This window comes from Rhinoderma darwinii, chromosome 8 (assembly GCF_050947455.1).
Source record: "Rhinoderma darwinii isolate aRhiDar2 chromosome 8, aRhiDar2.hap1, whole genome shotgun sequence".
NCBI classification, from domain to species: Eukaryota; Metazoa; Chordata; class Amphibia; order Anura; family Rhinodermatidae; genus Rhinoderma; species Rhinoderma darwinii.
The window spans coordinates 14,662,132-14,676,723 of NC_134694.1; the positions used below are offsets into that span (position 1 = coordinate 14,662,132).

The following is a 14,592-nucleotide window of genomic DNA, read 5'->3' on the forward strand; positions in this document are numbered from 1 at the left end:
AATGGGGTGAAGAAACAAACCAGAGACAGAAGGTCAGTATTGTGTGTCAGTGACAGGTGGTGCAGAGATGGACATGGCGTACAGAATTTAAATTAACCCCATGGTTACTGCCTTGTGATCAATGAATTGTAGATCCGTCAAGCAGCACAGAAGGAGATTTTAACTCTTTATATTCTGGTGTTGTGGATGGTTCGCTTGCGGGATGACTCTTTTCATTACCATCCGTCCAGTTCTATCCCCTTTCTCAGGAGATCCGCTGTTATTTACAGACCGGACAACATCTCTGGAAAGAGGAATTGACCTTTTTTGTGGCGGCCAGGTCGCTCTGCAATGAAATACCCAGGAGCGAAGCCGCCAAGGGGTTAATAGGACAGGATGCAGCATAAGTCATGAAAAAGCAAAGGACAGTATTCCAATGAGATGGGGGGTGGGTAAACCATGTGTTAGGGAAAAATCCAGACCAGATTTTAAATACATCTGACGTGAAATCCAAAGGCAAGGAAAGAGAGTCAGATTTCACATACACAGTGAAAAAAAAAAAAAAAGGGAAGAGAAAGGAAGAAAAAACTGAAGGCAGGAGGGTATTTGGAAGCCAAAACCATCACTAGCGAAGGCAGGGAGAACAAAAGAAATGACACAGTGAGACGGTGCGAGGTGTATAGGTGGCTCATCTGCGTGGAACACAAGGCGTGATTGTGCACCCAAGGGTGCTGGTATAACCGGTAGGTAGAAGAGACAGATATCATCAGGCCCTACTGCTGTTTTTGGGAAGCAATGCTGCAGAGGATTTAAGGAGAACTCAGGACAAGGAATTAAACAGAAGCTGACCTTCCTTAAGGCAAGCAATCTGCTCCTCGCAGAAGAACAGCAGGAGTGATGGATTAGTAATCAGACTGAATCCTAAGGAAACCAGTGGGAGGATGGTGAACCGTGGACAGAGCCTCTCCAGGATTTGCTGAGGAGCACCGTCCTATAATATAACATTATAGTAGATCCCATAGACAACATTGCTGTAGCCAGGCTCTGGCTGTGCAGTCGTACTGCAGTGTCTGCTCCATTCCACAGTGGGTTCTCCTGCTGATACAGCACCTTGGATTACAAAAATACTGCAGTTTTTTTGGAGGAGGGAGGTGGAAAAATCAAACGTATGGATATTTAAATGGAGATTTCATCACCGCTCATCTGGCATAAGGAGAGGATTTCATAGCCTGAGATATTGTGCAATAAGGATACTACTTCTTGTCCATGTCCTTCTACCAATGCCTGGAGCCTCTTTATGTCTGTGCAGCCAGACACCTCTCCTGGCTTCCCATATGGTCAGAGGGGAGAAGGTGAGCTGGCAGTTAAAGGGACGCAGGCCTGTCCCCTCTACCCTGCAAACATGCAGGTAAACAGACCTAGGAGCACGGCATACACCTATCCACCGTCCAGCACCAAAGAGGAACCTGGGTCCTACGCCAAGCAGTTCCAATCTAGACGCTTCTCATATCATATTGGGGGCCCTGCACCTGGTCCTGGCACCCCTGCACTTCAAAATGATGGTAAGTGAACCAAATATTGGCATTCAATAAACTATTATATCTTCTATAGGTAGCTAGTATGTTTTGGCATGTGTAGAAAAAAGGCAGATAGAGCAGGTGAGTATTGCTGAAACCAATATAAGTGTAAAATGCTTTTTTTTTTTTACATGGATTGCACACAACACCACATACTGGCCGTTGATGGTACTGCATCCACATTAAAATGCACAGAAATGCTAATTTAGTACATTTTGTAGGGTCCTTTCAGGAATGGACAGAGATTTATTAATCTGTATATACTGGGTCAAGGTTATTTCTTATTGTATTGCTGCGACATCTTATACATTCTGAAGTATTAGATGGTACTGTAACTAAACTGGGTGACCGAGTGCAGCGAACAAGCAGTAAGCGACGGTTGTCAATATCATTACTTTAAGGAAGACCTAATCTTACATACAGAATCGGTAGCATCCCCTCCCCCTATATGTCTGCATATAGCACCCCTAGCTCAGTCAATGCACATATACCACTATGCTGCATATAAAATGGACAGGATTGATCCATACTGGAGATATTCCTTTAATTCCTCTTGCAAGTCAGAGCTTTAGAAATAAGAGAATCAATCCATCCAATGCGTGTCGCCTGCCATTAAGATACATTGGGTGGATTTGAGATTTTTTTTTTATTAGCTTTTCTAATTAAAAAAAAAAAACTGTTGGATGGGGTGACAAATGGGTAGCCTTTGCAAATCGGGCGGATGGATTTTCTTACATTGCACAATTAACCCTCTTTTGTGCATTTTATTAGAAACTTACTAAGATAGGGGAGTGCTCCTAGCTATGCCTGCTTGTGTGGTAGGATATATGCCACCCGTGCCAGTATAAATGCCAGTAATGTAACATTTCCCAGATCTACAGTCCCTATAGACAGTCTATTGCTATCTGTGCATAAAGGCATTCTAACCTCAAATATGCACTTGTAGGAAATGGAGACACTAGGCAAAGTTGTTTGCTTCTTGCCAACATTTCCGGACACGGTCCCATTCCGGATTGCATCATGCTATTTGGCCAATTATATCTCAGCCACCCCCAGTATAAGATCATATCCCCAAGCTGTGTTCGGCTGAGAGGATATCCTAATATTAAATAATGCGGGCCACACACGTGTGTGGACCACCTGCAGAATGACCCAATCTCTGTCGTTTGACCGCATCCTATGAGGTTCGAATAGTCCAGTAAAGCGGATTATAGAGGCAGAGGCTAATTTCTCAATATTTTATATGGGATCGATCATTATAATACTTTGGATTTTGGTGAGATGAGAACACATCGCCTCACCTCTATGACAGAACACCTGCATTCCCCACATGGGCCAAATACCTTTTACGTGTTCCAATGTAAATAGTAACGACCATCTGCAGAGGAAAATTTCCAGCAAATCCGTTACATTTTCCAACACCAGAGACCCCACATTTCCTTGGGTAGGAAAAAAAATGTTTTATTAGGAGATTATCGCTAGGACTTGCCTGGAAATACAAGATAAAGCGATGAAGAGAATATATTATTAATCTCTTTGAGTTGAGTTTTCAGCCATTTCTTAGCGGAATCTGTTTCTCGGAAAGCTGGATGATCTGCATGACCACCGTAATACATCCAGCATGGGTTGTCATCAACCTTTCCTAGACTCCTGAATGGCAAACCTACCTAGTGCTGTACTGTAACATAACTAGACATATACGCTGGTCAGGAGCTTGAGAAAGCAGAATACCAATGCATGTGGGAGCTGTAATAGTGGCCATAGTGGTTGTCACTCAGCTGAAATGGTTAAATATAATGCTTAAAATGATTAAGAATGAGGACAACTCAAGGATGTATGTGTGTGTGTGTGTGTGTGTGTGTGTATATATATATATATATATACACTGTATAAACACGGGCCACTTTATCATTATTAGTATTTCATAAGTGTCCATGGTCGAACTGGCCCACCAGAGAACCATAGAGTCCTGCAGTCGGCCCATTTTCTAACACAACAATGGTCCAGCAGAGGACAACCCCATTTGGAGGTGACTTTGGAGAAAACCACTTGCCACTAGGGTCTTATGGGATGACTCACAAATAACCCATATGATCTGTCCTGTGTGTACAATGATAACAAAGATTTCCATTGGAATGAAAAACGGACGTGTACATGTTCTGTATAGATGGAGGGTGGACCCTCGGGATCCTCTCTTCTGGTGGACCGAACGAATCCGGTGCTGAATTTTAGAATGACAATATTCTCCGTTTTTTTTAAATTTCTGCTCTATATATTTAGATTCTCAGAAGTGAAATTTGTGATGTAAAACTGCCGAAAATGTAAGAATGGTGCAAATGGCCTATGCACACTTGACGAACGTAATAGATCTATGAGATCCTATTGTTGTCAAACAAGTGATGTGGATTTGTATAGCTAGACAGTGACTACAGGTGCCTACACACATTAGATGACAGTCGGGACGAAATTGCCGATTTTGGTGGGACTGGATGACCATCTAATGTGTATGGGGGTGTCCTGACTCTTCCATGGCGGCAGATGTTGAAGGAAAGAAGGATCGGTCATGTTGGATCCTTTCTTCTCATGGGACATAAGTCGCCACCAGAGGTGTCTGTCAGCGGCTTATTCCCCTCTCCCCATTAAGAACGCTGGGTCGGCTGTGCATGTGTGTGGGGTAGGGGGGAGTCAGGAGGAATAGCCGATTGTCCAACAGCTATCTTAGATGTATGACCACCCTTAGGTCATGTGATTCAGGACATTGGGTAATTTATAGTATTGTAACCTCTTAGGCCCCATGAACACGACCGTATCTTTCATCAGTAATTACGGACCCATTCATTTCTATTGGCCACGGACACCTTCCCGTATTTTTACTGATGGGTGTCCGTGCTGAAAAAATTATAGAACCTGTCCTATTCTTGTCAGTAATTACCCAGAAGTCTATGGGAGCTTCCGTAAATATGGACGGTTACTGATGTGCATCCGTAAACCATCCGGATTTCCGGAAGCATTGCTAGGCAACACGTTGATGACATCATTTGCAACCTCCCTCTTTTTGTAAGGATCCGTATATACGGATGGAATACGTTTGCAATACGGACTGTATTTACGGCCACCCTTCCGTATATACGGATGCCTACTGATCCGTATTTACGGTCAGTATTTCTGGATAGATGAAAATACTGTTGTGTGCATGGGGCCTTATGTAGCAGAAGGGTTTATGTTACCCACAGGGCCTAGGAGCGATTGCAGACTCTACATCCCCATAGCTACTCCAATGCGTATAGATGTGGAGAGCAAATGTTGCACCCACAGTTGACCCCATTCAGACCTACGCTATTGCATCTGTCTCGCATCTCAACGTCACCTTCGTGAGAACCGGATGTTTCAGATAGGGGGTGCTACTGTTTTGCGTTTTTGAAAGAGTCCACTATCTACTACCGGCAGGGGGAAGCTCACTATGCACTACTGGTATTTCCACCTTTAATGAAATGTAAAGGAACCATCCAGCGACCGATCAATACCGTGCAGCCAGCCGCCATTTTCATTACATCTCCTCCACTACCATCTATTCAAGCTACATCTATCTGGTTGCTTTTACTATAATTGCCTTTATCCGCGCACCCAGCGGTATTTATATCGCCCTCGCGTCCATCTGTTCGGTCCGCATTTTGCGGCTAATGATATCCGTACAATATATACATTTTCCTGGTACGGTGCAGCTACTGCTGGAAATGTGGAGTATAAATCCGTGACAAGTCATCGATCAGGGGGAAGGTGCTCATTGAGAGCTGCATTGTTCAGCCCGTGCTGTGTTTATATAGCGTGGGCTGGAAACATCTGGACAAGGAGTCAGCAAACCCGCTGCAGTAAGGATTTCTGGTCTCTTGTGGTCTGCGCTGAGCCCAGACGCTGCAGGAAGATGTGGCAGCGCTCCACTAAGCCGGCCTGTGGGTGAGACGTCTTATTCAGTAACTTTTAAGACGAGGATTTGACGTCTAGAAACACGGCCATTTTTGTACATGTCTTATGTTTAAATTAAATATAGACATTTACTCATTTTCAGGTCCGGCTTCTTTAACATCCATCACCAGGGAAAGCCCTGTGTGGCCAAATCAACATGTATCATATGGTTCGGTTGAGTACTCCTAAGTGGCAGCCTTCGGCTGAGTTCACACGTCGCAGATTTGTTGCAGATTATCATTGTCGATTTTTCCCTTTGCACTGCTAAAGGGTGTGATCTGCATCAAATTCGCAACAAAATCCACGACGCATCGACGTGTGAACGCAGCCTTACAGTTCTTCACTCTGGCTATTAAAGCGGCTCCCGAGTAAGGCCCCCCCTCTATGACACACATATGCTCTAATATGTATTGATGAGCCATCCCCTTTAACTCTATTCAGCTGCTTTTCAGTTATCTTAAAGGGGTTGTCCAGTTTAGAAACCCCATTTTCATAACCCTATTAGGAGATTTTGAGTTAATAAAGGGGGGTTCTCTCTTCAGGAGGTAATAAAACACTTACAAAGAGTCTGTCTTACATTAGAGGACCTGTCCTGTACTGCATTAAAAATACAACCCATTGATATGAATGGGCACTGTGTAATGCTTAATTTCCCCTGTGGTGGCACTGCAGGGAAAATTAACACTTACTGCCAGCTTTCCCCACAGATTATAGCTGATCGCTGGTGGTCCCAGCAAGAGGACACTTTATTGATCAGCTTATTGCCAAGGGAGCCGTCTAACATGCAGTAGAACCCCCATAATCTACAAGGGCGGACAATCGCTAATGGCCACCACTAGAGAGCCCATTGGGTGTTCCACTCTTCGTTACCTCTATATCAACAGATGCCCTTTATCATATCAGTATTTGCTGTAAATGCCACCCATTCTGCACTGCAACTCTCGCGATTTGCATAAACCCTGCCCTTGGTCGCCCATTTTACGGAACAGTACTGCGAAAACTGTCCTTTATATAGCACCAATATATTCTGTAACTGTTCATTCACATTATTCTCTGTCCCCAGTAGAACTCACAATCTAATTTCCCATTATCAGCTGCACACATACATACAACTCGGGCCAGTTTTTTTGTATATCTTTGGATTGGGGAAGGAAACCGAAGTAGCTGGAGGGAAAATGGGAAGATCATAAAAACTTCCTACAGTGCTAACCACTAAGAAGCCATACCGCCCACATAACGGCACAAGCGCTCATGCAGGGAGGCCGACTAAACTCTGACGGGTCACCAGAGGCGAATAACCCAGAAAAGTATCTTGCTGTTCTCCCAATGGAGAATACAAGCGATAAACTAAGATCTAGCAAACTATAAGGGCATGGGAGAGATTTGTGCTGCTGATGCATAGAGCATTGCCTAGACTGGATACCATTGTAGCAAACCCTCAGCTGTGAGCTGTATTAGGCCTCTGGATGTTAACAATAATGGTCCCTTTCACCGACATATAGCAGTGATAATAGTGAAGACTTAATACACAAAGAACTTTAGAAAGTTGCAGAACTTTTTATAATACAATGAATAAACTATTTATATAAAACTATATAACCGACTTTATGATAGCCATAAACAGCCAGGCACAGTAATCTGGCTATAAACAGTATATAATCTGGCTATATACAGAGGCGTAACAACTAGGACATCTCCCTGATGTCAGACCACCTACCGTGCCAGAAGAACAGCCGAGGAGAAAAGGATCACGTAATCTTAAAGGGGTATTCCCAATTTGCACATTTATGGCATATCCTGTGGATATGCCATAAATGTCTAAGCGCCCTTTTATATGGGCCAATTATCGGAAGCGTTCACAGAACGCTCGTTCCCGATCATTGTCTTGTGTAAACAGGGCAACGATCAGCTGATGAACGAGCAAACGCTTGTTTATTGGCTGATTGTATCGTTTATGCAGCAGAAAATGCTGCCGACATGATAGAAATGTATGGGGACGAGGGATCGGAGTAACACAGTTTTTTTGTTGTTGTTGTTTTGTTTTTTTTGAAAGCCCGTGCTTTCTATCACTCAGGTGCATAAAAAGTGCAGGAGTGCCACATCAAAACTGCACAAAAATGCGGTCTATCGCAGCCTTACTTCTAAAGGAGCGAGGCCCCGCATAACCATTCCCCAACCCTCCTAACATAGGCCCAAGGGATCGAGGATCCCCCCTCGCCGAAGCTTAGGGAGACCCAAACACACTCCAAGGCTTCTACCTGGGCTGCCACTCCAGTTTCCGCCTAGGAGCCTGCATCAAGTACGCACCTCCCCTCCGAAGGGAGGCCGGGTTGCAGGGGAAATGGAATCGGAAGACCACACATTTCCCCCTAGACCTTAGGAGGTTCCCAAAAGGGCGCCGAATCCTAAAAATCCTGTGACACATGTGACCTACACACAGTGAATAACAAAATTAAATAAGTAGATGTGCGCTGTGATACAGCCTGGACATCCGCCAGGTATAAAAAATTCCTCGTCTCCCAGCCAAAAGGCCGGGAGAATAAAGGTGTGTGCTCCAATAGCGTGAAAGACAAGTGCGTGCAAATGTGCCTTCACTCAGCGGGATCCCACCCACAGTGAGTTAGGACACCCCAGGGTCACCAGCCCTGGGGCACTTAACAACTCGGGATTCCAAGCTACCCAACCTCATGACCTCGATCCGGCAGTTGCCTGGTCACCTACAAATGGTATCTTTACACCAAAACAATGACCGTTGTGGTTCCCTGCCCTCACCTCACCCATACTAGCTCCATGTGAAAGGAGTAAACGAGCGCCGATCAACGAGCTGTCTCGTTGATCGGTGCTCGTTGTTACGGCCAAAATGGGTCGGTGTAAAATGACTCTAAGTTGGGAATACCGCTTTAAAAAAAAGGGATTCCAACATGTTATAAACACATTGGGCCACAATATCTCACCATGTATGAGCAGCTATAGAATCTTCCATTTCCGCATATATATCACATACCACCCAACAGTGAAATCCCCCACATGACAATCCGCCCAGAAATGCCCTATTTGTTATATTTGCATAAACCCTGCCCCTTTAGGACGCATTTCGCAAGAGAATTCTGCCCAAAAAAACAGGGCATTTGAGAGGCATGCTGTAATGATCTTATGATTTTTAATAAAATATTGTTGGGGTTGGTGGATATTATTTGATATTAGCCGTGTTAACAGGGGCTGTGGAGTCCCTGTGTCAGAGAATGCATCAGACCTTTAGGAACTGCATGTTTTCCTACTAGGGAAGAATACCTATGTAATATGGCATCTGATGGAGCATGGCACGAGACCTGCGTATAAAATCGGAGGTATACAGTAGTACAGTGTAGCACCATAGAAGTCTATGGGCGCCATATTACTGCTGGCGGTTGCACAAAGCTATACTAAAAACCTGTAAGTAGATAATGAGACTCATCTCCACGCGTTTCAGTCTCTCACCTCCTGTACTTGTTATGCAGTTTAGATAGCCCAGTGCCATAGTGAACCTTCCATTCATTTGAATGCAGTTGATTAAAAGAGCACATGCTGGCACAGGCAGCGCTGGGCAGGCGGCTGTGTGTAATGTACTCTCTGACGCTAACATCTCCACGAGCTGCCCTGTAATTTTCGCCATCTATTTTGGGAACGTATACTTCCCCCTCAAGGGAGACGGCTTGGCTTTTATTCATTTGCTTTGATTTGAAAGTCCCTGCAGCCAAAGCTGAAATAGAAGAGACGCGATTATATCAAGAATTGCCACGCTGTGTGCCAGCTGTAAATAGCAGTGATTTCAATTCTATTTGCTGCAAGGACAGTCTTACTGTCACCTGCTGCGTTTTACGATTTTATCTACGAAACATTGACGAGATGAAGTAGAAGTTTTCGTTTTAGAGAAATTCCACCTTACTTTGAATATGATGCTCTAAAACTGCACCGTGAATGCTACCAGTGCTGCAATTTTATTTTTAAAGGAACCTTATGCCAGGACATTGGTATAGTACCCTATCTAAGCTGAACTATCTGGCACAGGGGCACCCACTAGGGCATACATACCATAAAGGCAGCTCATGGGCTACTAGTGAGGGAGGGCTCAGTCTTGGCCGGACCCTCCAGAGGAACTTAATTATCATAAAGTTTGGAAGGGAATTGGCCCAAGGTTTATGGACAGTGGGTGGAGGGGGGAACAAACCATCAGGCCCTTATGTCCCGGGTGGCAAATCCCAGCAACATAATGGGAGCCCATTTTGATCTTGGCTTTGGGGCCCCCTCTCTTGTCCTTACTTCCTGGGTAGCAAAACCCAGCAACGTAATTGGGGCCCACCTTGGCTTTAGGGCCCCTCTTTTCTTCGCCATTAAATAAGTAGGGGTTGGGGACACTCTGTTCCTTGGGAGTCCAGGTTGCAGTAAATTGTAGTCATATGACCCCTGCCAACACTGCTGAATGGTTGAGAGGGCACTAAGACAAGAGGGGCATATGTGGTAAGGTATTTTTCAGCATCCTGATTGGCGTTTCATAAATCCTTTTAGTGAGTGCTTCTATGTCTTCTAGTTAAAGGGGTGGGTGAATAGGTGGGTGGGAAAGCGGGTGTGAAAAAACTGGGCACCCAACTGTGCCACTTATGACATCCTCTATCTATATGAACCTGTTGATGGCAGTGACATATTTGGCCAGGCTACTGGGTATCTACCATAAATCCATATAATAGGTAAAAAACGTGGTAAAACTTGGATCACGCATTGAACGTTCCTCATTAGGTTTCTGGAAGATGTGTGTGATCCCAGCAGGCGCTTACTCTGTCATTTACTTACGATGGTTGCCATGGTAACTGAGGAGAGAGCTACAGGATTTCTATCCACCAAAGGCCGTGATCCCAAATATCTGCATTATAGAGTTATTACATGTCACTGGTGAGCAGCACTGGTGATACTGTCTGCTGGGCCTTGTATCTAAGCCTGTCACCTGTAATACTGCATGCCAGGCACTGTATCTAAGCCTGTCAACTGTAATACTGCATGCCGGGCCCTGTATGTAAGCCTGTCACCTGTAATACTGCATGCCGGGCCCTGTATGTAAGCCTGTCATCTGTAATACTGCATGCCGGGCCCTGTATGTAAGCCTGTCATCTGTAATACTGCATGCCGGGCCCTGTATGTACAGTGAAGGAAATAAGTATTTGATCCCTTGCTGATTTTGTAAGTTTGCCCACTGTCAAAGACATGAACAGTCTAGAATTTTTAGGCTAGGTTAATTTTACCAGTGAGAGATAGATTATTTTTTTTTTTAAAAACAGAAAATCACATAGTCACAATTATATATATTTATTTGCATTGTGCACAGAGAAATAAGTATTTGATCCCTTTGGCAAACAAGATTTAATACTTGGTGGCAAAACCCTTGTTGGCAAGCACAGCAGTCAGACGTTTTTTGTAGTTGATGATGAGGTTTGCACAAATGTTAGATGGAATTTTGGCCCACTCCTCTTTGCAGATCATCTGTAAATCATTAAGATTTCGAGGTTGTCGCTTGGCAACTCGGATCTTCAGCTCCCTCCATAAGTTTTCGATGGGATTAAGGTCTGGAGACTGGCTAGGCCACTCCATGACCTTAATGTGCTTCTTTTTGAGCCACTCCTTTGTTGCCTTGGCTGTATGTTTCGGGTCATTGTCGTGCTGGAAGACCCAGCCACGAGCCATTTTTAATGTCCTGGTGGAGGGAAGGAGGTTGTCACTGAGGATTTGACGGTACATGGCTCCATCCATTCTCCCATTGATGCGGTGAAGTAGTCCTGTGCCCTTAGCAGAGAAACACCCCCAAAACATAATGTTTCCACCTCCATGCTTGACAGTGGGGACGGTGTTCTTTGGGTCATAGGCAGCATTTCTCTTCCTCCAAACACGGCGAGTTGAGTTAATGCCAAAGAGCTCAATTTTAATCTCATCTGACCACAGCACCTTCTCCCAATCACTCTCAGAATCATCCAGATGTTCATTTGCAGACTTCAGACGGGCCTGTACATGTGCCTTCTTGAGCAGGGGGACCTTGCGGGCACTGCAGGATTTTTTAATCCATTACGGCGTAATGTGTTACCAATGGTTTTCTTGGTGACTGTGGTCCCAGCTGCCTTGAGATCATTAACCAGTTCCCCCGTGTAGTTTTCGGCTGAGCTCTCACCTTCCTCAGGATCAAGGATACCCCACGAGGTGAGATTTTGCATGGAGCCCCAGATCGATGTCGATTGACAGTCATTTTGTATGTCTTCCATTTTCTTACTATTGCACCAACAGTTGTCTCCTTCTCACCCAGCGTCTTACTTATGGTTTTGTAGCCCATTCCAGCCTTGTGCAGGTCTATGATCTTGTCCCTGACATCCTTAGAAAGCTCTTTGGTCTTGCCCATGTTGTAGAGGTTAGAGTCAGACTGAGTAATTGAGTCTGTGGACAGGAGTCTTTTATACAGGTGACCATGTAAGACAGCTGTCTATAAAGCAGGCACCAAGTTGATTTGGAGCGTGTAACTGGTCTGGAGGAGGCTGAACTCTTAATGGTTGGTAGGGGATCAAATACTTATTTCTCTGTGCACAATGAAAATAAATATATATAATTTTGACAATGTGATTTTCTGTTTTTTTTATATAATCTATCTCTCACTGGTAAAATTAACCTAGCCTAAAAATTCTAGACTGTTCATGTCTTTGACAGTGGGCAAACTTACAAAATCAGCAAGGGATCAAATACTTATTTCCTTCCCTGTAAGCCTGTCACCTGTAATACTGTCTGCTGGGCCCTGTATCTTAGCCTATATGTAATACTCTCCGCTGGCCGTGTATCTTAGCCTATCATGTGTGATACTGTCTGCTGGGCCCTGTAGCTAAGCCTATCATGAGTATTATTGTCCGCTGGGCCCTGCATCGAAGCCTATCACATTTGACTGTCCGCTGTGCCCTGTATCTAAGCCTAATTATGTGTGATACTGTCTTTTGGGCCATGTATCTAAGTCAATCATGTGTGATACTGTCTGCTGGGCCCTGTATGTAAATCTATGACGTATGATATCGTCTGCTGAGCTGCTGTATCTAATCCTGTCCAGTGGCATAGCTATAGGGGTCGTAGTCCTATAGATATGGTGCCTCATGTGTGTATATATTTATTTATTTTTTGTTTGGGAGGGGGCAAAACATATGTCTTCGGGCTTGTGCCCCTGTTGTTTTAAGACCTTAGCAACGCCCCTGGCTGCATCGGTGGGTCACTTAGGAGACCCAGCGATTCAGCTGAAATCTGCGGGTCGTCGGCCATGAAGAGAAGTTGGGGGCAGATGAAGAACTTCTGCACCAGGGCCCATGAGCCTTTAGCTACACCCCTGTGGGTGGTGGTTCGGGAGCGCTGGTACAAATATTCAGAGGGGTCAACTTCTAATTTCCATATATATCACCTGGTCAACTGACTAATCCATGATGTATTTACCTGAGTTGTAACCCTTTCTCTGTCTCTTCCCTCAATCTGTTCCTTCCAGGACGTTGCACATGTCGAGCAGAAATCCTACCAGTGATCCAGAGGCTTCACCGCCTTATATGAGTTATTCACAGACATAATGTACTTATGTATAGCGATATACAATAGTCCCTTTCCCTCCGCAGCCATTTTTTTTTTTTCTCGGTTTCTTTTTTTGCTCTCCACTTTCCAAAAGCCAACTTTTTTTTCTTTTCTGTCGATCTGAGGGCTTGTTTTTTGCAGGACGAGTTGTAGTTTCTTATGACACCATTTATTGTACCATATAATATACTGGGAAACTGGAAAAAAATTATTGGTGGGGGAAATGGGGAAAAAAACCTGTGATTTCTCCATTGTACGTTGGGTTTTGTTTTTACGGCATTCAATGAGCTATAAAAATCTCATATGAACTTTATTCTGCGGGTCATTACGATTACGGCAACCAAATTTCTATAGTTTTTTTTATGTTTTAATACTTTTTTAAGGGAAAAACGAATTGTTATAAATAAAATTTGTCTTGTATCGCCATATTCTGAGAGCCATAACTTTTTTATTTTTCAGTCGATTGGAAATCAGAAATATTGTAATCGCTCCAAGGAAAAAAAAAGTGAGGTATTTGTACTGGACTATTTAGTGGACTGGAAAACCTCCGACATTGAAATCATGGTTGGCTTTAGGTGTATGTGGACCCTGTTACAGCAACAGGCAGTGAACCCTCTAAATTAGATTGGCGCAGTCTACACACGCAGATTCGGTTGCCATAAAAATAATAGCACAGCATGCATCATTGGTTGCGGATTTGCATCCGACAACTTCCCACAGAAGTCAATGGTGACCCTAATAACTGCATCTGTGATACGGTTCTGAAAAACCGTCTGATTTAGATCCGTAATACGATGGGGAAAAAATGCGATTATGTTTTTAATGATTTCTAAGAATATGTATGGACGTAAAAAACTGATACAACAGGGATCTAATCCGATCAAACGACCATAATACAGACATAATGTGACTGCATAATACCCCATACTGTTACTGAATAATACCGCCACACTATGACCATATATTACCACTCTATAGTGACTGAATAATACCCCCATAAGGTTACCTCCACACCATGACCACATAGTGAATGAATAAAACCCCCATACTGTTACTAAATAAAAAACACTATACAAAGACCAATATTACCACCATGTAGTGACCATATAGTGGTAGATGCCAGTTATACACAGGAGCTCTGCAGACGATATAAGGGATTACAGCACATTTATATCCAGTGACTCACAGGTAATGTTTTCTTTGATTAGTCGTTCATTTTCCCCTTTTTTTATTCATCAGGCCCAGACCACTGTGATGACTTATTCCAGCCACGACTCGTCTTTGCAGAATTTGACACAGAAACATTTTGGTTTCATGCTTTTCCAGCATCTTCCACACCTATACCCCATCCTCGAAACAAACATGTAATCCACAGCGCCCCACATGGTAATAATGATCCTTCAGTGCTCAACACAATAAAAGTGCCCCATCAGTAAAGGCCCTATTACACCGGCCTATTTGGGCC

General features: G+C 44.0%; 1 protein-coding gene across 1 annotated transcript in view; it reads left to right on the top strand.

The window, feature by feature from the left end:
* FGD1 (FYVE, RhoGEF and PH domain containing 1) overlaps positions 1-14,592 on the top strand; it is an 88,574-nt gene continuing 73,982 nt past the window's right edge. The window contains exon 1 of the mRNA XM_075835226.1: positions 1-1,541. Coding sequence (XP_075691341.1) covers positions 1,277-1,541 — 265 coding nt within the window. The 5' untranslated portion in view covers positions 1-1,276. The remainder of the gene's footprint in view (positions 1,542-14,592) is intronic.